Source organism: Callorhinus ursinus, unplaced genomic scaffold (assembly GCF_003265705.2).
Source record: "Callorhinus ursinus isolate GAN/ISIS: 27379988/994484 unplaced genomic scaffold, GSC_fseal_2.0 scaffold9, whole genome shotgun sequence".
In the NCBI taxonomy this organism is placed as follows: domain Eukaryota; kingdom Metazoa; phylum Chordata; class Mammalia; order Carnivora; family Otariidae; genus Callorhinus; species Callorhinus ursinus.
In genome coordinates, this window is record NW_027397071.1 from 51,825,730 (window position 1) to 51,849,003 (window position 23,274).

The following is a 23,274-nucleotide window of genomic DNA, read 5'->3' on the forward strand; positions in this document are numbered from 1 at the left end:
ACTGACGAAATGCAGCATCTGAACTAACCTTATTAAAGAAAGCAAATGGTTGGACTCACAGAAAAGGGACCATTTCTTTGAAAAGTTCAGGAGTTCCATCCCATGCCGTTCTAAATACGGCAAAGAGAGTGACGTGATTTAAATCCACCATTTACACTTATCCTTTAAAAAGGGGAACAGAGGTAAGATGCAGGCAATCATGAACATGAAGAATGATGAAGTTGGTGAACATTCAAAAACAGCAAAACTCAAATCCTCCTTGAAGGGTTAAAGAGAAAAGAAATACTGTTCGTACTCAAGAAGAAGAAGCCAAACTATGTATAATCTTCTAAATTTATCACAGTCAAGTAAGATGAACCCTAAGGCTGTCATGAATCTCAAAATTACTTTGTGTTTTCAATTTTTAAAGACTTGTATTGAGCACATTTCCTTATAATATACTTTAATATTTTCTCCATATGCATAATGTATATTTTGGTTAATTTGCTTCATAAACTTAATTGACAGGATAAAATTTCAAAATGGTAGTAAACTACTTTATGTTAAAAACGAGAGGACATTAATCTTGACTTTTATTTTTGAAATCAAATTTGGATTCTGCCCATTAGATTAAATGTAAGCATCTTGTTACAACTTCTTTTACCAATTAGCTATGCACAACTGTTATGCCATGGTTGTACAGATTAATGACTAATTGGCCTTTTCTTAATAAAGCAAAACTTTGATTTCAATGTATTTTTCAGAAGTATCAGATTTTTAAAAAAAGATTATAAAGTAATGCTGCCCTTTCCCGGGAACAAACAAAATATTACTTCAAAGTTCTTTTCACTATGTAAAAATAAAGAATTTTATAGAACAAGAAGCAGAAATTTAGCAGAATGCTGTGTTTCAATGGGACATTTTCTCCTATTGACTGCTCTAAAAAAAAAAAAAAACCCCAATGGTGGTAAAGAAAATAAAAGATGGATTTCTTTTCTTTTGTTATTTTTTGAAAGAGAGCGAGAGAGAGAGCATGTATGGGGATGGGGGTTAGAGGGAGAGGGAGAGACAGAATATTAAGCAGTTCCCCAAAGCGAGACTCTGATCTCACAACCCTGAGACCATGACCTGAGCCGTAATCAAGAGTCCAACTTTTAACCCACTGAACTACCCAGGTGCCCCTAGAAGATGGATTTCAAAATGCATTTTGGCTTGTCATTGGTTTTCTAACCATCAGACTTTCTGAATTTCTCTCCACTTTGCCATTTTCCTGAGTGACCTGAGTTGTTTCAAATAGTGTCCAGAGGACACAGGCAAACATGAAATTCTAGTCATTTAGTGACTCTGATCCCTGAAGGCAGTTGTAAGTGAGAGGCCCAAGAGGAAAACCTTGAAACCACAGGCCAAAAATAGTACTCACAAAGATTCCATTACAGTCATCATTAATATCTGTGGTAGTCAGAATTCTAAGTTGGCCCCAAGGCTCCTGGCCGATGGGGTACATACTTTATATAATCTCCTCCAGTTGAATGTGGGCAGTACCTGTGAATATGATGGATGTTCTTCTTGTGATTAGGTTGTTGTATTGCAAAGGTGAAGGGACTCTTGCAGATGTAATTAAGGTCCCTAATCAGGTGACTGTGAATTAAGTAAAAGGTTATTATCCTGGGTGGGCCTGACCCAATCAGGTGAACCCTTTAAAAAAGGGACTAGAAGTAAGAGAGATTCTCCTGCTGCCTTTGAAGAAGGAAGCTGCCATGATGTAAAGGGGCCTGTGAGAGGGCCACATGGCAGGGAAATGCAGGGACCTCTGGGAGCTAAGCAAGACCCCTGGCTGACAGCCAGCTTTAAGAAAGCTGGCACCCTAGTCTTAAAGCTGAAAGGAACTCAATTCTGCCAATACTCACAAGAATTTGCAAGAGGACTCAGAGCTCCAGGAAGGAATGCAGCCTGGATGAAATGCTGATTGCAGCCTTGTGAGACCCTGAGGTGAGAGACCACCTCAGCTATGCCCAGACTCTTGACCCATGTTAACTGGTAATAATGTAATGAAGTAATAAATGTGTTTTGTTTTAAGCTACGTTTGTGGTAATTTGTTATACAGCAATAGCAAACTAAGATGTTACTCAACTATGAGACTACTCACCATGCTAGAAATGTATGCATTAAAGATGCTTACTAGACACTAATTACTCACTAGAATTCCAGGACCTTCCATCATTTTTAGCAAATACCTGCTAGGTAGTGAGGTTTTCTACTAGCCTACACTCACCCAGAGAAAACAGTAAGACATCTTTGTGGAAAAGAGGCAAGTAAGTGGTTATTTGCAATGGCATAAATTTTATTTCCAAATAAATTAAGAAAATTGTTATTTCTCCTTGATTCTTTTAAGAAATACCAGAAATACAAAATCAGATCAAATGACATGAAAAAACTCAAAAATAATCCGTGGGGTCTCCTATAACAAACCAAGGTTTGTTTTGGTAAGTTTTTCTACAACCTGATGTTACAGAAAGTAAAAAGAAGATCCAGGGGGAAAAAATAATTAATTTCAACTCCATCTGTCTCCCAAATTATGAGATTTACTAAACACTTTGACCAAGAACATTACAGGGACGGTTATGAAGCAAGTCCTACAGGAATGAGAAGAAAGTGCAATGTTGTTCTTTGCTTAAGGAAGCTTCCTAAAGGGGATTTTTAGGAATCAAAGGAGGTACAATATTAATGGGAAGGGGGGAGGGAGAGATCTCAATAAACTGTAACTATTCCAGAAACAATGGAACATGCTGGATTTTTTTTTTAAAAGATTTTATTTATTTATTTGAGAGAGAGAGAGAATGAGAGATAGAAAGCACAAGAGGGAAGAGGGTCAGAGGGAGAAGCAGACTCCCCGCTGAGCAGGGAGCCCGATGCGGGACTCGATCCCGGGACTCCAGGATCATGACCTGAGCTGAAGGCAGTCGCTTAACCAACTGAGCCACCCAGGCGCCCCATGCTGGATTTTTAAAAAAGGAAAACTGTGACAAGTCAGTGTGAGTGCTTACTCAAAAATTCATTGTCCTGTGAATATTATCCTTGGTAAATGCTGCTCAGGACAGCAGGACCTTATCTCATCTGTTGTGGAGTTTGGGTTGTTGTTATTCAACTTGTCAGAGAAGATTTAACTGGTATATATTTCTTTCTTCAAAGTATCAAAGTCAAGAACAGAAAGTTTTCAGTAATGCGCATTTATAGTTGCAATTTGGGAAAAATTCTGGAAACAAGCAAACTCTGCACTTTTCTTTTAAAATCCAATATATAAGCAGGTTAGAGAGGACTACAAAATGCTGCAAGTTTGACTTTATGTATTCTCCAGATCATTGCCCTCACCTAATTCCCAATGACCTATCGTTACTACTGCTTTAGCAGAACAACTATTATACCAAACCTGAAGGCTGCTGGAAGGCTTCATCCATTCAGTGCCCTCAAGAGAGCCAGGAGGCAGCTAAAGAGATGGTCATCAAACCTCTGCATATCGATCATTTCAAAAACACAGACTGAAAAGAATAAAAAGAATAAACTCCAAATTATGGAGTACCTACTATGTGCCATGTACTTACAAATATCTCAAATGCTTGCATTTTCATTTTCCAATAGGTAGGTATTAATAGCCTGCCTACTTATAACTAAATATTGCAGAAACTTGACACCAAGAGATGTCAAGCAACTTGCTTAAGACCATACACCTACTAAGTAGTATTTCAGACCCAGATCTCTCGTTCTAAAGCTTGTATGTTTTGTGATACATCACACTGCCTCATATAGTTTCCCTTGTATATTATAAAAACTGTGTCCTACTTAAGTCAATAAAGTATATTTATAGTTGAAGTTTCTAATTTGGTTATCCAAAGAAAAAATTCAAAGAAAGGTTATATCAGCTGCAAAAGAACATGCAAAAAATAAAAACAACTCTGAAGTATACTAAGAATCATCTTACCTTATATAGCAAAGGTTTTTCTTGGCATTAGTAGGGATTAGTTAGGATTTTATTAAAATACTGCATTTATTATCAGTAATTTTAAGACGGAACCTTCAAGAAATAAGTATCGCCTAGACTTAGAAGAACGTAATGACCCAAAGATGTTAAACTGTTCAATAGTAAATCCATACATTTAATATTTACAAGAGGCCTCTTGCCTGTTCGACAAGTTACTTTCTCTATAAAGCCTCCTACAAACATAAGCAGGATCAAAAGTCTTTTTTTTTTTTTTTTTAAGACCCACTGGTATCTCCCAAGCCTTGTCTATGTTATAACGCAGTAATACCTCAACCAGAGGTAAAGTCTAACACACAAAATTATCTAGAATTCAGTAAGTCTTAACATCAAGAGAGGCCTCTGAGCTACTAAAGTGAGTGTCAAAACAGGCAACTTAGCTGAGTCACCAAACTCATAGGAAAGCATGGTTCTACCGACTCTAAGTATTTCAGGGAGGAGGCTGTGGTGGCCTGAGTTGAATGCTATTGAGAGGCCACATACAAGGAGAATAAATGAGCTCCAGGAGAGTAAGGCTCTCCTAAGGCTCTAAGACAGGTTAGAATGGTTTACAAAGTCAGGAATGAAGAAAGGAAAACGGGCGTAGTCAACTCTTCATGAAATGAGTGTGTAGAGGGAAGCAGAAAATAGGGTGAAGCTATAGGGGGGTGGGGGGGAGCAAGGCAGAGCTTCCTGAAGATGGGAGGCAGTAAAGCACGCTTGCCTGCGAGAGATGGGCAGAAAGCAAAGACTCAGAGAGAAGATAACAGAGGGAGGGAAGTCCCGAAGAAGGCAAGAGGCCACACAATGGAGGAGCGGGACTTGCACCCAGTAGGTCAGAGCTCGTCCCACTTCCAGGGCACCGCTCCACCGAGATGCCTCTTCCTGAAAAAAGTTCCCATTATTTATCTATCTTACTAATACAGACGAATCACGAGCTGGTCTCAAATCGAGCTCATTAATGATACTGAAATATCTTTCTACAGCCTAAATGGCACACTAACAGCTGCCGTAGCTGTCCTCTTTCCCTCCGGCGTTCAGAGTCCCCTACAACCTCTGGGTCTAGGTGCGGGCAGTGGGTGCCCCAGTCACGGCTGTCAGATGAATGGCATCAGCATCCATTTCCACACTGTTTCTCAAGCTCAGGATGAAAGTTGGGCAGTACCCGTACCATATTTTGCAAGTCATCTACCACCAGCAAATTTATGCTCAGACTCATCTCTTCCCAATGGAGAGAAGGCAGTGCTCTCTGGTAGCTGCTGCACAGGCAAGAACAGGACCTTCCTAGGACCATCTCATCTGCACCTTGTGATGAGAGGATCACCCACCGTGATGCTAAATAAAGGCTGTGATTGCATAGATTAATCCCACAGTTAAAGGGCCATTCTATTCCTCTGGGTAGAAACACACGCTGTGTGATACGAGGAGGTAGTTTAAGATCCTGCACTCATCTTAGATTGGCGTCCTAATGATAAAATCCATTATGGCTCATTCCAACGTAATTTATTATGATTAATGCACTCAACAATAAAAAAAGGTAAAACATTCAGACTATTTTGACTTTTAACCTTTTTCAGTGAATAGAAATGTTTTAAAATCATTTTTATGATGGGGAGAATAAAATGGAAGTTAATATAGCTTCTGAGGTTTATCCTTCTTACTCTATATACAACCATTTAAGATGAGCTGAAAGGACCCCCAAAAGAATTAGCACATCATAAAGAAGTTCAGCTAATTTAAAAGGCTGCATACAAGTGATTTCTTTAATTTTTAAAAATGTGAGAATGGAGTAAAAATTATATGGATTATTCAGGAGAAAAGAAATGATGAGTTCTCTAATGTATTCCAAATGTTCATTTGTGAGTGAAAATTTACAACCCGGGAGAATAAAGAATAGACACATGGAAAATGTCATATAACGATCTGGTTCCTTGGCCAACAACAAAGTTTCCTGAGTTTTTAGGGGATTTCTTCTCCTTTCAGGGTAAATACAGACACCCTAGTGTCAGGACTGAAGTTTAAAATGCTGTATTTCATCCTCCTCCTACTTACAAGTTGGAGATTCCCTGCCCATCCCCTTCCCCCTAACCATCCCATCCTCCCATGTGTTCAGGGAAGGACTGATTTTGGCTCAACATAGCAGTCACACACATTCACAGAGGACTGAGAATAAACAAGAAATTACTGAGAAAACCAAATAATTTCCTTTGCATGAAAAATAAATTCAGTATAGTATAGCAAAATGTTTTATTCATCCTGCCTACATACCCAGCTGAAAAGTAAAAAACTCAATCATACATATGTTTGGTTCATATCTGCCCTATCCAATATGGTAGCTACTAGCCACATGTGGCTACTTACATTTAAATTAATTAAAATTCAATGAATTTAAAAATTCAGTTGCTCAGCAAAGCCACATTTCAAGTGCTCAAGAGCCATACTTGGCTAATTGTTACAATGTTGGACAGTGCAGATACGGAACATTTGCATTGCTGCAGAAAGTTCTATTAGATAGCTCTGGTCTATATGCCACCAAATAATTTTTCAATCTTTTGGTCCTACTGTTATACAGCAGGTAAACCTCACTTTTATATTTTTTTCAGCATGTGCAGCTCTTTTGTAAGTTACGAAGCAAAACATACACACTATACAAATACAAAATTATATATAGGTGGCGGGGGGCGGGGAACAGCCCTCTCCTCCCCATCTCCCAACAGGCTAGGAATAATCCAGTGCTCAAGCTTGGTAAACACCTTTATAGATACTTTATCTAGAATACCAGTTTCAATGATGTGAAGTTAAGTGTTTATTAAAATATGCTCACGTCTGTCCATTAGAATATGATCGAAAGCTTGGCGCTTAAGGGTCTTACTGGTAAAATTTAATTTTAGAGATATCGTCTGTGATGTTCCATGTTTGGGATATGTCTGCACTGGGGATCTATTAATCCCAGTGTTCCTTGGATACAAGCAGAACGCCCATCACTTTACTTAAGGTAAAATTTGAAACTGATTGGAACATTTCATAGGGGAAAAAAGAAATATAATTTTAGGCCTCTTCAAATTGCTTGAACTGTGAAATCAAGTAATGAACACTAGAAAAGGTTCTGTCAGCTAGAATCTGAGCTTAGTGTAGTCAGCATTTTCTTGCTAAACCTTATTATGGCAAAGCATTTGATTTTTCATCTCTGTACTGTGTTCATCCCCACAAATAAACTACTTTGACCTCCACCGGTTACTTAGTGAAATGTGCCCACCATCCTTCAATAACCCTATTCTTTGCCATCAAAGGCCTTTGAGTTGCCAAGAAAGTGGGAAGATAGAGCTGTGCAAGGAGCTGAACTGATACGACTTTATAACTATGCAGCAGTTCATAGTTCAAGCTGGACGCTACACAGCAAAAGGAAATTTTTTTTTTTTTTTAAAGGCATTGCCTGTGGATGCTGGAAGGGGGCAACACATTTCATCACTGTAACATGGAATTTTTCACAGAAAGAGATTCTCTCTTGAGCTCTTATTTAATGCAGAAAACTCCTGGCCTTTTCTTTATAGGGAAAACCTCTCTCTACAAGAGTTCTGCCTTCATTTTCGATAGATGATCCAACAGGTCATTTCAAAAGCTTTAAGAACACTTCAAGTTACGTTCATTATGCAAAACAAAATGAACCACGAACCTCCAAGGCAGCCCTGTGGATGCAAAAGGACCACACTGCTCTTAAACACCATTCAAACACAAAATAAAAAATAAAAAGGGAAAAAAGGAAATAACTGTGCACAGCTACATAAATCATTTTCTGAGGCAATATCTGACAAAACAGTTCTTTTTTTAACAATGGCATATCAGAAAAAAAGAAATTTCTGTGTAAAGTTGCACTTCTCCTGATTAATGCTACACTCAACACAAGAGACGGTGTCTGTCTAATTACACTGAATACTTATCTGAGAGGGATTAGCAGCGTGTTTCTGCTCACTGTCATTCTTTGTGACAACGTAATGATAGATCCGTTTACTTATGAGTGCCATGATTAAAAACCGTGTTTTCTTAACTGTCTTCGTATCTTGGAAATATTTTATTAAAAATTACTTATCTGACACTAAGGGTAAATACTTGGCAAAGCTTTTCATATCAAGTAAATCAACGAGTTAGTTCCATTCAGTCACAGTCTTTGTTGAATGTCTTCACTTAGGTTTGGTGACACTTGATCACCATCATGCTTTTATATTGGAGTTAATGATTCACGCTTTTTTCTCCTTGTCTTATTTGTCCAAATCCTAAAGTTTGGTTTTCACTTAGACTAAAAACTGCTCGTGGCCGACATTTTCTCTGGAGTCATGATTTAGCACTTCTCCTTCATATTCACACCTTTTTTTTTGGAACCCAACACAAGGATCCAATTTTATACCGACAACTCCCCACAGGCCAATCAGAATGGGTTGCTAGCAATATACCATCTTTTGCAGCTTTTTCTACTCGTATAATTAACTTTATCCAGCATCTATTAGGAAAAGGTCTTTACACAAGATAAAAACTGAAAAGCAAACCACACTGGGCTCTACAAGTGGGCTGGCTCCCCTCAAACCAAGGGACTATTTCCATATGTGTCTAAATAGACAAAACTAGGGTCCTCTCCTTTTTTTTTCCCTTCCACTCACCAATCTCAAATGACAGTTGTCACCAACTGTGTCCCTGAATGTAAAAATCAACCAAATATGTACACTGAATGTAAGTGGCTGAACTCCTCCCACAAGGCAGAGTTTATTTCTACAGCTCTAGTCCACTTAAGACAACTATCAAGTAGTCCAAATGGCAAATAATGACATTTATAACGAATTATATCTCTGGAAAAGTCTCCAAATGTGTGGTGAGGATATAAATTTAGGTAACCCGATATAATGATTATGTGTTATAAAGATTTTTTTTTAACTAAAGGCATGTTAAGGCTTCAATGCTGATGGACAAACTCATAAAAATATCAAGCACATCAAAAGGAGAAAAATTACCAGTTAAGTCTTTTGAGGATAAGATTTCTTTTCTGAAAAGAAAAAAAAATCACCCACTGAAAAAGAGAACTCTTAAAATTAGAAGCAGGTGTCACCACTATGAAGTGATAAATATCAAAGAATAACTGGCCCTGAAAAGCACTCTTATGCAACCCATACTACTTTTAATCCTTACATATGTATTTTGACATAAGAACATGAAGAGCTGCTTATAACAGTCCCTAAAGAGTGTTAAAACAGAAGAGATGTTGCACAGCCATTTTGATAAACCCTCTCTTCCGTTGGGTTCATGAAATGGCTGAAAGGCAGATGGCAAATTCGGACCGGCATTGAGTCGTAAGTAATCTCGATATCCTAGAATTCATTAATCTTGGAAGCTAATCACAGGGAAGTGATTTCTGGGTTGGGATAACCTAATAAGGCAGAGTAATCTGGTATTCCAGAGGACCCTTCTGATTAGAAATGGATACTGGGTTGTCATTCCTTGAATTTCTAATGACTTGAGTGCCATTTCCAACAATGCAAACCAAAACTTTACCTCTCATTGCATACAATCCCTAAAAATTGGCACGTTTCTTTAAAATGAAGGGCAGTCAGATGTGTGGACCACATGAGAACCCTGGAGAGCTGGAGTAACCTCCAGATGAATACCAAAAATTCACAGCTCAATGGAAAGCCTTTCTCCACGGTGGGCTGAAGGCACCGGATCACAACACAGTTCCTCACTCCAAACAGACCACAGAACCAAGAACCGGAGTAACCCAGTATTTTAAACCCAGCAATTTCAGGGGTTTTCACAATTGTCAAAGAAAGGGCAGTCAGTAATACTTTACTCTGAGGAGGCAAGCCAATTCACTGTATTTCAACAGATTTGGCTTTTCCGTCGCGGTTTAATTTTTCATCAAGGTTAAGTGATGCTATGACATAAAATGACTTTTTTTTATTCCTGACATCTTCTCCTATTTGAGAGACACATTTTGTGATTCAATGCTGGACAGAACCCTCTTCATTTTAGGACTTGTGTTGTTCGGGAATCTATCAAGGAAACAGCCCCTGATTTACTATGCCAATGTGAGCATTTCTCGTAATCTTGTAGGATGTAATTCACCCATCATCTCGAAATGGGTGCCATGTCTTTCATTAATTGATGAGTTTATGATATATTTGAAATCTCTGGATGGATAGAATTGGATAAATAGGCATTATTGTAATCCTCTGCCGAGCAGGAAAGCGACTGCAATGTCCACAATCGCATCAGAAACTGCCACATAGCACAGGCAGAAAAGCTACTGACCCTTGAGATCTGCGTGAGCAGGGAGGTTTCTTTCTTCCTCTTTCCCCTGCTCCCCAAATAAAGCCCCTATTCTGGACTATGAAAAAGCTACTCTATTGAAGACACTGATGGCCAAAAAGAGAGAAAACTTTATTCCTATATAGACCGATGGTGGTGTATTTGATTGTTTAACATTTAAATAGAATAACCGGTATGTGGGAAAAATATAAAAACCTATGAGAGAGGAAAGTAAGTCTGAAAATAGATTTATTGTTGCCCTGTATCATTTTTTACAAATCTCTCCCTCTCTCTGTCTCTCTTTCTCTCTTAGAGCAATGTCTCACCCATTGTAAGTGCTCAGTAAACATTAGCCGCTACTTATAAAACGCTTCTAGAGTTAAAATTTCAGCAGCATTCCAATGACAAAATATAGGTCAATTTACCTTTCGTTGTTAATCAAAGTGTGGTATTATTTGAGTCTATGAAATATCTACATTGTATTTACAGAAGAGAGGAAGAACGCTAAAGAATTTTTTTCTCTTTATATGAGAGGTTAAAACTACCTTCTGTTTGCGTTCTTACAGATATCTAATAATGCTAGATAAATAAAATTTATTAGATACAGGAAAACCAGCACAGCCAACTCTTAGGTAAGTCTGATTTGCCTGCTTATCTACCTATCCCTTTTGTTTCTTCTCTTCCAGCTACACTTTCTGGTTATTTTTCCCTTTGGTGAATTTAATGTCAATTCAGAATAACTGTGTTTCCTCTAAATAAACATTTGCTTAGATTCTGCCCAATTTCATTACCCACAAATCAGAACACTGTTTCAGGAAGGGAGATTTGAGTCCATGGGTGCAGAAAGATCTTTGGCTGGAGTCAGATGGCCTTGCTTTGCACACTTCCTGAGAGTTTTCTAGTATACTGGTTTTCTACATGCTTTTTAGAGATAAGGAAAGATAAAGGCTGGTATTACGAAGGGAAGGAAATAGGGACTAGCATTTTCTAATGCTCCTTTAATAATGGAATGGTTGATGCACCAGCTTTTTCAAGCCGGTACAGTGGAGGAATGTTGTCCAAGCCAGTAAATAAACTCGTGACCTGCATGAATCTTAGCCTACTCATGTCTGTATTGTAGCCACTGGCTACTTGTTTAAGCAGTTAGCCCTCCTTCCTTCGCTGGCTGTAAACACTTTGAGGGCAGAGTCTGTCTTGGTTTATTTATTTATTTTTCCCTCTATCACCTTGCACGGTGCTTTGCATATAATAGACACAGATACATACAATATGTTTTCCATTTAATTTCATGTACAGGCGTACCTCGGAGATAATGCAGGTTCAGTTCCAGACCACCACAACAAAGCGAATATTGCAAAAAAGCAAGTCAAAGGAAATTTTTGGTTTCCCAGTACACATAAAGGTTATATTCACACTATACTATAGTTTACTCAGTGTACAATGGCATTATGTCTAAAAAAAACCCAATGTATATACCTTAATTTAAAAATACTTTACTACTATGCTAACCATCTTCTAAGCTTCCTGCAACTTATAACCACTGATCACAGATCACCATATCAAATATAATAATGATGAAAAAGCTTGCAGTGGGGGCACCTGGGTGGCTCAGTTGGCTAAGTGACTGCCTTCGGTTCAGGTCATGATCCTGGAGTCCCGGGATCGAGCCCCGCATCGGGCTCCCTGCTCAGCGGGGAGCCTGCTTCTCCCTCTGACCCTCACCCGTCTCATGTACTCTCTCTCTCTCTCTCTCTCATTCTCGCTCTCTCAAATAAATAAATCTTTAAAAAAAAAAGAAAGAAAAAGAAAAAGCTTGCAATGTTGCAAGAATTACCAAACTATGACACAGAGACAGGAAGTGAGCAAATGCTGTTGGAAAAGGGATGCCAAGAGACTTGCTTGATGCAGGGTTGCAACAAACCTTCGTTAAAAACACAGTATCTGAGAAGTGCGATAAACCGAAGCACAATAAAATGAGGTATGCTTGTTTCTTAAACTCATATAGCACTTCAGAGTTTTCAAAGTACTTACCAAAACAAAAAGATATATAGCATTTGGGTAAAGCTTTATGGTTTGTGAAGTATACTTTAGCTATATTAAAAGTACTCTACCTCTGGTGCTAGGCACACAGCTGGTGCTTAATAAATGGTAGCTCCTACTTTTATTATCTATTTGATCATGTCAAAGCTATACAGGACACAACCTCGGCTGTTTTACTGTCCCCAATGTTTATATATGAGGAAAATTCAGAGAAGTGGTCTGCTCAAGTCCCCAGGCAGTTTGGGGTTCACGGCAGAATACAAGAATTGTAGAGTTGTGATTCTTAATTTATACTTTTTCCTCTTTATGATACGTTCTATTTCACTCTGATTCTCTCCCTCCTCAGTGAGCCCCTAAGACTGTTGTGGCTGGAATAAACTTTGCCGTACAGTTCCTCCTTACAACATGCTAAATAAGGCCACGCGAAGAGCCAGCACTTCGCTAACCGAGGCCTCCGGGCCTGTGCTGGAGATGGAGACGGAGCCGGGGGAGGGCAGAAGATTTCCCATCTAAATCCAAGGTATAAACTCCATCTCTTTCTTCCTCCTTTCTGGAATATTTACACAGCCTCAATTTCAAACATGAAATTAACAATTTGGAGATTTGGATAATTTCTTTACTCAGACGAGCCCAGCTGAAATGCAGCATCTGTTTTCCGGGGAGCTTCTGTATTCACAAGACTGTGCATCTGGGTTCTGATGCAAGAGGGGGCTGCACTCATTCACACAACAAATGTACGCAGCGCTCTGCTTCCTGAGCACTTCGCCCCACTCACAGGGCGAGCGCAGACATGTGTGGTCTCCAGCTTATTATTTATTTATTTATTCAACAAATATTGATTGAACGGAGAGCCTGTGCCAGGTACTATACTAGGCTGCAGGAATCTAACAGTCATTTCCTTGATGATGCTTTCTCGTATATATTTATATACAGGTGAAAAGAGTATTTCTTTTCTTTTTATAGGTAACCTTTTGGACTCCAATTACAATAGGTTATTTTAGGCCCTTTATTTGGCCTGACAAAAACAGCCTTGATAAAGAAAGTAAGGACACTTGGGAATGGGGGTTTGAGTGCTCACACTGTGTGATATAGCTTTCCCGCCATAATGCCTTGTTGAGGTGCAATGTCTCCGATGAAGGAGGGTCCCTAAAGCACAGCCCCCTTGCTACTGTCCTGGTGCACCAGTCTCTAACGAGCAGGTGCCAATAATAAAGGGCTAATGGAAGAGAATGTGGTCGCAGAACGATGCTTTCCCACTGTTCCATAAATGCAGAAGAAAAGCCAAGACACTGATCCTATGGCAGTGTTCTGTAACAGTGACTATTCCTATTACAGCAGGAGACTGTGGGAGATTTAATCATGGTCCCTAATATATGCTAGTGTAGCAGAGTGTCTGTGACAATGTACTATTGTTACCAGTCTGCTGCCTTTTTATTGGCATTGATAATGGGCCTCCTCCTATGTGTCTCAGCTACAAGTTTAAGTTGGTAAACTTCCCCCACTCTGACAATTGATGAATGACAGTTGGCAGTCAAATTAGGAGCAGCAGAGTTGGGAATCCAAGTGAACCTAATACACAGTATTTAAAATGACAATGAATGAACAGGAGCCTGCAAAATCCAACTGGGCTCCCTGTAGCAGTGACACTGAACTCTGCATCTAAAGGTCCCAGGCCAGTGGTTGACCCGCTGTTTACAAAGATACTCTTTTACAAATGCCTTTAAAAAATGTACTTCTTGGGGCGCCTGGGTGGCTCAGTCGTTAAGCGCCTGCCTCCGGCTCGGGTCGTGATCCCGGGTCCTGGGATCGAGCCCCACATCGGGCTCCCTACTCCGGTGGGGAGCCTGCTGCTCCCTCTCCCACTCCCCCTGCTTGTGTTCCCTCTCTCGCTGTGTCTCTCTCTGTCAAATAAATAAATAAAATCTTTTAAAAAATGTATTCCTTTACTTAATAATCACGATAAGAACAGACAGCATGTTACTGCACCGCTTAATCTTGACCTTCAAAAACGAAGACTACTTAGTCTTTGGGAAGAAGTTTATCACTGAAAGTTTTTTATTTATTTTTTATTTTTTTAAAGATTTTATTTATTTATTTGCGAGAGAGAGTATGAGAGAGACAGAGAGAGCACATGAGATGGGGGGAGGGTCAGAAGGGAGAAGCAGACTCCCTGCTGAGCAGGAAGCCCGATCCGGGACTCGATCCTGGCACTCCAGGATCATGACCTGAGCCGGAGGCAGTCACCCAACCAACTGAGCTACCCAGGCGCCCCTATCACTGAAAGTTTTTAAAAAGAGAACTACAACTAACCTTACCATTTATCAAATCTGACTTTAAAAACTTCATTGAACTGTCTAGAACTCCCGACGTCTTGGCTAATGTAATGGTGTCTGTTAGTAAGGTTTGACAATCACAGTGTAATGGAAGGCATGATATTTCTGAACATTTTTGTCCAGGAGAAAATTTCAGGAGTCTCTCTCTCCTGTTTTCAAGCACTGTACTAAATTTCACTCAAAAGTCCTGTAAGATCATAAAAAAATGATCTTCACCTCTTGTGGAACTTCACGGAAACATACGTGCTTGACGCAGCTGTGGTCTCAAATGCAGTAAGTGGTGCCACTCGGTAATCTGTGAAGTGCTCCGGAGCCTTAACTGAGTCACTTTTGGGGACACAGATCCTGAGAAGGTTCACAGGACAACCACAAAGCTGCCTTGCAACTCAGGAAGAAAGATACAGGAAGAACACTTGAATTTATATATACTACTAATTAAAAGGCTAAGAAATATCAAGTCTCACTTACAAGTCGGTGACTGTTTCTCCTCTGGGTTCCAGCTGACACCTCATTCCATGGCTGCCTTCTGAGGAAAGTGTCCTGAATTCTCCCATCAGATTGAACAACTCTCCTCTTTTACTTCTCAGGGATTTAAACCTGCCTGCTTTCAACCGCCATGAGCTGAATAATAATGATACCTCACATGATTAGAGGATATTCACTTTAAAAAAGGACTTTGGCACTTGGAATGGAAGTTCAAGTTCATTACCTCATTTGATTGTGACAACTCTGTGACAAAGATGGGCCAGAAACAACAGTTCCCGTCTTACAGATACTGGCTGACAACTGAGGAAATCTGATTTGCCCTTGAAGATAAGGACCGGATGGAGTCATCTTTGTATGTACTCCATACTGCACTCAGTCAACGCTTAATAAAGATTCAGTGACTTGGTTTGACTTGAATTACATTGCACTTAAAGTGGAGGAAGATGAGAGAGAGAGATGGAGAACATTCATCCTGTCATGCAGTGAGTGAGGTATCTCAACACTGCATGAGTCAATGAGCATGTGTGCTACCTTCTCTGATCTGTTTTAAAATAGGTTAGGTTTTTATCTATCTAGAAAAATGTTAAAGGCATTCCTATTTAAAGTAGCGGGGGAAGGTTGGGGAATACACCATGGAAAGTTCAGGGTGCCTCCAGACAGTGATTGAGTGGTGAGAACTCACTGAAGGGAACAGTCAACAGAAGGGCCTAGATTAGTGCTTTTTAATCCCTAACACGTATAAATATCACCCAGATAAACATAACCAACTATTAAAATTCAGTTGGTCTGGGTAGAGCCTGATATTCTGGGCTTTTTAAGAAGATTTTATTTATTTATTTGAGAGAGAGAGAGAGAGAGAGAGAGCAGGGGGAGGAGCAGAGGGAGAGGGACAAGCAGACTCCGTACTGAGCACGGGGCCTGATGCAGAGCTCAATCTCATGACCCTGAGATCATGACCTGAGCCGACATCAAGAGTCAGAAGCTTAACTGACTAAGCCACCCAGGTGCACCCTGAAATTCTGCATTTTTATTAAGTTCTCAGGTGATGTCATGTTGCCAGTCCTCTGACCACACTTTGAGTAGCAAGGTTATAACTCATATGATATAGAGCTCATAGTGTCTCATATAATGTTCCTTATACTTGCATAAGAGAAAATTTGATAGGGAAATCTGAAAAATTTCAGACTTAAATCAGGGCTGTTATATAAAATATTCTACAAAAATTCACTATTGCAGTTCTTGATATAGAGCTTGTAATACTGAATTACCTTAAAGAGAAAAGACTTTTCTTTAAAAAAAAAAAAAAGTATTATCTTTAAAAAAAAAAGAAGGTTTGATTCACTTAAAGGAATACCCTTTAAGGCAAGGGATACTTGTAATAAAGTTTGGTACACCATTACTTGTCAATGGGGCCCATGTTGAGGCTGAGCAGTTGTTTGGCTTACTACTTGTTAATAATTGGATTTGACTAAGTAACAGTCTGTGGATGGAGAATATGGCAAACATCAATTCTGGGAGGATTATTGGTGGCAAATTCTGTTTTTAGGTTTATTGAAAACACCCCAAATTCCTTGCTTTGTAGGCTCCACTCATTCAATCAATATTTGTTGAGTACCTCTTATGTGCCCGATGCTGATATGGATGCTGGGGATAAGCAGTGGAAAAGACACTCCACTGCCCATGGAGTGTACATTCTCTAGAGAGAACACAGACAATGGCAGTATACAGGGGTATGAAGAAAGAAAAGAAGGTTACAAATTATGAAATGATGGAAGAGAAACACCGACTATTTAGATCACTGGCAGCCTCTCTGATGACGTCTTATTTGAACAAAGATCTGAATGCTGAAGATGATTTGATTTTATGGGGCAAAATTGATATTTTACTTTGTTAAAAGTTAATACTATTTGCTCATATATCGTGTCCTATGTGTATTTAATAACCCACACTCCTCTGGCTTCAGTTATATGACAAGGGTTTGGGATAAAGAAAGTGGGGGATTTTTCAGGTCTTTCTGTTGAGTTATTTTTTGGTTTTTATTATTATGTTTTTAATTTCAATACAAACCCAGGACATGAGATCTTAAATTATAAGCATAAACATTATGGTAAAAGAGGTTACTGAGCATAGAAGACAAAACTTAACCTCTGAACTCAGATTTAGGCTCAAATTTGGACCTGGATCCACAGGTTTACTATTTGTGTGGCCCGAGACAAGTCACTTAACCTTTCATAATTCTGTTTTCATCTCTACAGAGGCAAGATGAGTCCGTTCTGTCTTGCATAATTTAAGGTAATTAAAAAAAAAAACAACCTGGTATACAGAAGGTACTCCAACCATCATAACTATAATTTTTACCGTGTATGTGAAAGCACCGTGCACAGTGTCTGATCCCATGTAGGCGCCTGTTGGTTTCCTTCCTATTTATTTACATTATCAGCTTCTCTGTAATTTTTCATTTGTACAGATAAACAAGAGTTGATGGTATGTGAGTTTCTGCTTGATAGAATTTCATAGGACTCATTTCATCAGTGCTTGATTAGCTTCAAAGCTTCGAATCTAACCCAGTTTTGAGATAACTGGGAAATGAAACTAAGTGGAGGGAACAAATGTAGCATTGTAAGAGACGCGAAAGTCAGCTTGAGGTTGTCTGATGTTCTTAAACTAACATCATCTTTCATCTCCTATGCCCTTCTTCCCAGATAATAAGAGCTGTTCACTGAAAGTGCTGAGATAAACTAATGGGGAACAGGATACTACAAAAGACATTTGAAAGAGCCCATGTAATTTACTGCATGTCTGGTTTGTTTTACTTTCCAAAGCCTTCCTGTTGCTCAAGGAAATTTGTCTCCTCTGGCAACCTTCGGCCCTCTTTTGGCCAGGAGTCCAGAAAAAGCATTTGAGGGCAGGTAAACAGATGCAAAGCTCTCTGAGTGAGGAGTAAGTACAGGCCTTGCTTCCTGTGTCACATCTGAGGCATAAACAAAGTACCCTTTAGGATTTGTTTGAGAGAATTATCCCCAATGTAGGCAACCAAGAGGCTGCCGGTGCATTCAGATAGACATAACTCCCAACATGTTCTGAAGGTAATTTACATGAGTGAACCACTAAAAGCCTCCTACTCAATGAACTGTACCCCTGGGGAAAAGCTATGCAGGCCCGGATCAGTGTGGGAACAACATAAGGGTGTTCTCTGTGCCAAAAAGGGGATTGGGCTAGATGGAAAATCCCCAAAAAGGACCATCTGGCAGCATAAATTATCCATTTAAAATGGCTGGTGTGAGTTAATGACACCAAAGTCACCAGGCACATGTACAACATCCTTCGGTTGAGTTTTAATGTCCCCTCAGGCCCTGTTTCAATTATGACTTTCTATGCTGAATATGGCCAAATGTAAATGTATCCACTGTCCTCCCCCAACCCCCAACACATATACCATGAAACTGCATTTTTTCTGTAATGCAACAGGGAGAGGGGATGGAGAATCAATCCAGGAATATAGTATAATTGTGGGGGATTTCTCTATTATGCCATATATATAGTATCATTACCCCAAAAGAATTCGGCCATTAAACTTTCATTATTTAATGACTTCCAAAGAATCTAGGCATTCAGATGTTAAAATTTATGATGATTTCAATCATAAGGTGCAAACAGGAATAGAATCACTCTGAAAAAAAGTCACTAGGTCAAAGAACCCTATATTCAACCTGCCTCCCTCTACTCCCAATATGCCCCCCCCCCCAATATCTACAAGGACCCAGAGAAGAGTCTCCCAGTGGGGGAGCTTCATGTACATCAACACAGTAAAGCAGCTTCTATGTGTATAAAACCTCATTAGCACACACAATACTCAAGCACCATGTACCAAACCTAACTACTTCGATTCTGATTTTCACTGAAGCAGGTGAACTGGCTAGAACTCCAATTAGTCTTTTAAAAAGGGTTCAAAGAAGTTGTACATCTTTTAATTTTTTAATAGCACATAAACTTTTCATTGGCACTTCCCTGAGATCTTGCTGATGATGCCGTTAAAGCCGCAATGGGGAGTCAGCATTTTCATTTGCATTTAGGCCTGGCTTTATTTCTTAGCCACTCTCGGTGAACTGGCATGAGCTAAGTGTGGTGCTAAGCAGATATGTATGACCTTTATAGAAGATCCACCACACCTTGAGTGCTGTGTTGGTAATAATTAGAAATAATGAGAAGATGGAGGCTAATCTCCCCATCCCTGCACTTCCCCTATCACCATGTAACGATCTCCTTATGCATCTGTGTCCTACCCCCAACTGTGAGTTCCTTGAAAGCCAAAGCCAGAGCCTTCCCATTCACCCTTCAGTTCCCAGAACCAGGCAGAAAGTCCCCAGTGAGGATGGCTGAATGAGTGAGTGAGAGTATTAAGTAGAAGCAAGACAAAGTGAAACTTCTGCATTTTAGTAAAGGGAGCAAGAGAAAGGACTCCGCTAGTGGGGCCTGAGCTTTTGTTTTTAATTATCATACAATAAAACTGCAGGGGGATGGAAGGTATCCATTTCTATGAATGTTAACACATGTATAGATTCCTGTACCCACCAGCACAATCAGGATACACGACAGTTCCATCACCCCAAAAATCTCTCTCATGCCATTCCCTCTGAGGATTGTTTTTTGATATGTCAGGGAGGAAAGACAGGAGTTAAGACCCGAAGACAAAAGGGTTAGTTCAGAAATCTCCTTGGTGCTTGTCTGTTCTTGCAAGGAATCACTCTGAGACCTAGGTGGGGGAGAATGATCAGAAAGCATTTTGTTTCAACCTTCCTCTGTGCTAGGTAGGTATAATTCTTAGATGGGTTGTGTTATGTTACCTTATTTAAATCTCAAGAGCATTGAAACAGCTATTAGTATTGACATTATAAAAATGACGACACTTATGCTCAGAGAGGTTGGGTCCTTTGCCTATAATCCCACAGCCAGCAGGACCAAGAGCCAGGATCACACTCCATCCTCTCTATCCAATGGACTTTGCAGATTGAGAAAGGCACAGGAGAAGATTCTCCCTTGTCCATGTGGAGTTTAGACACGTGTGCTAGCTGAATTATTCACATTCCTCTCAAGACTCCAGAGCCAAGACTAGACTATCCCGGGAGGTCAGATTAGTAGTCATCATTTGCTTAGTTCACTAGAGACGGATAGAAAGATAGTTCTTCCATTTAAATAGAAACACAACAGCGGCGATAACCAGTAACAGGAAAACACATTTACACACCTCCTCACAAATGAGCTGCAATTTTTTTGTGTGTTGGCGATCTGTCTAATTTTGACTCCAATGCTGTGTAAGTCTCTTTAAAAACCTTGGAAACTTCCAGGGACGCTTGGATGGCTCAGTTAAGCGTCCGACTCTTGATTTCGGCTCAGGATCTCTGATGGTGGGATCAAGCCCCCATCGGACTTGGTGTTCAACACGAGTCTGCTTTTCCCCCTCCCTCCGCTCCCCCGCCCCCACTCGTGCTTTCTCTATCAATCAATCAGTCAATAAAATCTTTAAAAACAAAATAAAAAACACTTCCTCATTTCATAAAAATCCAAGCACACACTGTGTAGCACAGGGACCCTCTTCTCCTTCCCAACATTATCCACCCGGTTGAAAAAGTTGACAGAGTTTTCTTTAAGATTATTAAAAAATAATCCCAAAAGCCAACCCCCAAAGGCACTCAGGAGAAAAACAAAAGCAAAGGCACACGACTACGGGACTGCAGGATAGGTAAGAATATGTAAGAGTCAAACACCGCAGCCCATTTTTACAGCTTCTCAGGTCAGCTGTTATCTGCTCCCGGCCACCCTTCGGTGGAAGCAGCAGAGACAAACACGTGTTGGTGTGGAAGGATCCACCGCTGTGAGGCGGCTGCCGTCAGTCCTGCACACGTACGCACGCCCCCCACGCACGTTTCAGACGTAAGCGTGCTAGCCACGTGCCCACGCGCCCACGCGCCCACGCGCCCGCGCCGCTCACCTGGCTCCACTTCATGCCATCCGCTGGACTGACTGCCGCTGCCCGGGGAGCGCCCTTGGCCTGTGTAAAATGGCTCTTCACCAGGACTGTCCATTTCATCCTCCACAGACTTGAGGCGCTTCGTGGAGCTGAAATAACAAAGGGGACATGTTTAAAAGCCATCCAAACCACCTCTCTTGGATAGCGCATCTCTGGTTGAAAGAAAGCCAAAGGAGGAAGCCATTGGGCAACTTGGTGTAGTTCTAGCACTCTTTTTTAGGCTTCTTGTTCAGTGGAGTGAGTCACTGGAGGTGGAACAAAGTCTTGGGCCTGTGTTGTTCCAAGTATCTGGGTTTGATTTTTACTGTCCCTCAAGTTGCTGCTGCCGCTGCCACATTCTGTTCCTTTCTCCTTTGAGGAACTGGTGGCTGGCTCCTGCGCCCATCTCCACCTGGAAGTGTCTGTGGGAAGACGGCATTTCGTGTCTCCTCAGGCAGCGGCGGGGACCTCGCCATCAGCAGTGTCCCTACACATCACTCAATCCCTCTGGCACCCCAGAAAGGATAAAGATCAGGGTTCAAAGCCCTTCAAGAAGAGCTTGGATTGCTTTTCTCTCTCTCTCTTTTTTCCTGTTTTCTCATCTTCCACTTGGATCTGTTCATTCAGAAAGTATCTGCTGTGCAGCTACCATAGTCCAGATTCTGATGGAGATGCTAGAGACAAATACAATGCTCCAGAGAGATAAAGATGGCGGGGAAGGAGCACATTTCCCTCTGAGAACTAGGGACATGGAAAAAAGAGTGGCCCAATCCTTCTTATGCCCTTCCTCTTTTGATGTCTACACAGAGGTCACCAAAATGAAGTTCTGGATATTTTTTATTTTCGGAGAGGTATGGTTGAGAAATCTCCAGAATGCATCTTGTTTCCTCCAGTTGAAGGACTGAATTTTTCTCCCAAGTTGAGGCTTCAGGAGTGGAAAGATAGTGAAATGCCATGTTGCTGCTAATATGTTCTAATTGTCTTAATTGATTATGTCACTAACATACTATCAGAATGAATAGATTTCATATCTAGTGGTAGTGCCCTCTGGGAAATCTCTTCCTCACGTGTCAGGGTACAGATTTTTTAATATGTTTTCATTTATCAAACACCTGTTGTGTCCCTTCTCTGTGCTAGGTGCTGTGCTAAATGCTGGGATATCGAGATGCATCAGACATGGCCCCTGTCTCCATGGAGTTCGCGGTCTAGCAGATAGAGATGCAGAGGCAAATAAAATTGTGCAAAAGAGAAATGTAGGTATTATGATGAGAGCACGGATAGGACACAGTGGATTTCTTGATGAAAGAAGAAAACAGTGATATGCCTGAGAGGTTGGGAAAAGCTTCCCAAAGGAAGTAGTTCCTGCACTGTCTGTATGAGTGAGTGTCGAGGAGACAGGCATAAGGAAGGAAAGGGTACGGATGGGCTGGTATTCAGCTGATGCACCACTCAGGCAGCCATTTTTGTTTCAAAATATGGAAATACTTCTTTATCAGTTGGCGAAGTGTCACCATCTCAAGTTTCCCCACCCTTGCCACCCCACCTTTGCCCCAGGACACGCTCATGATCCAAAAACTAAAGGGTTACCATCGAATGCATGTGGGGCATTCCAGGACTCAGCCTGAGCCCTGTGGCAGAGTGACATCCGTTCTAATTGGTACGCTCGTGTCACACAGGTTATTGGATATTCTGAACATTACTCGCTGGAGGGAGGTGTGTATCAGGCAGAAGCAACACCATGAGGAAGGTGTGACACACGCAGAGAATTGCCAGGTTCGTGGCCTGGCTGAAGTCGAAGTGAAAGAAGGGGGTGGAGGTGACAGAAGATGATACGAATCTGGATTTTGTCCTATCAGCCATGGAGACTCCCTGAAAAAGTTTCAACAGACAGTGACATCAGAGTCGATTTCAGAAAGGCTGCTCTGGTAGTTGTGCAGATGATGGCTTTGGAAAAGCAAAGGAAAAAGAAGGAGAGGGATCCTACAGGCAGTGAGACAGTGAAGAGGCGATGGCTGCAATCTGAGTAAGAAAATGTTGAGGACCCATGTAAGGCAAGAAATTCTCATTATTAAAGTTGGTATTCCAGTATGCTTTGTCTTTAAGTTCTGTTCTCATTAAAGCCAGAC

At 40.6% G+C, this 23,274-nt stretch overlaps 1 protein-coding gene across 7 annotated transcripts in view; it reads right to left on the bottom strand.

The window, feature by feature from the left end:
- The window catches only part of NFIA (nuclear factor I A), a 360,615-nt gene that overhangs the window by 77,473 nt on the left and 259,868 nt on the right, over positions 1 to 23,274 (bottom strand). For all 7 annotated transcript variants that reach the window (XM_073896645.1, XM_073896647.1, XM_073896646.1 and 4 more), the window contains one exon: positions 21,131 to 21,258. In XM_073896645.1, coding sequence (XP_073752746.1) covers positions 21,131 to 21,258 — 128 coding nt within the window. The remainder of the gene's footprint in view (positions 1 to 21,130; positions 21,259 to 23,274) is intronic.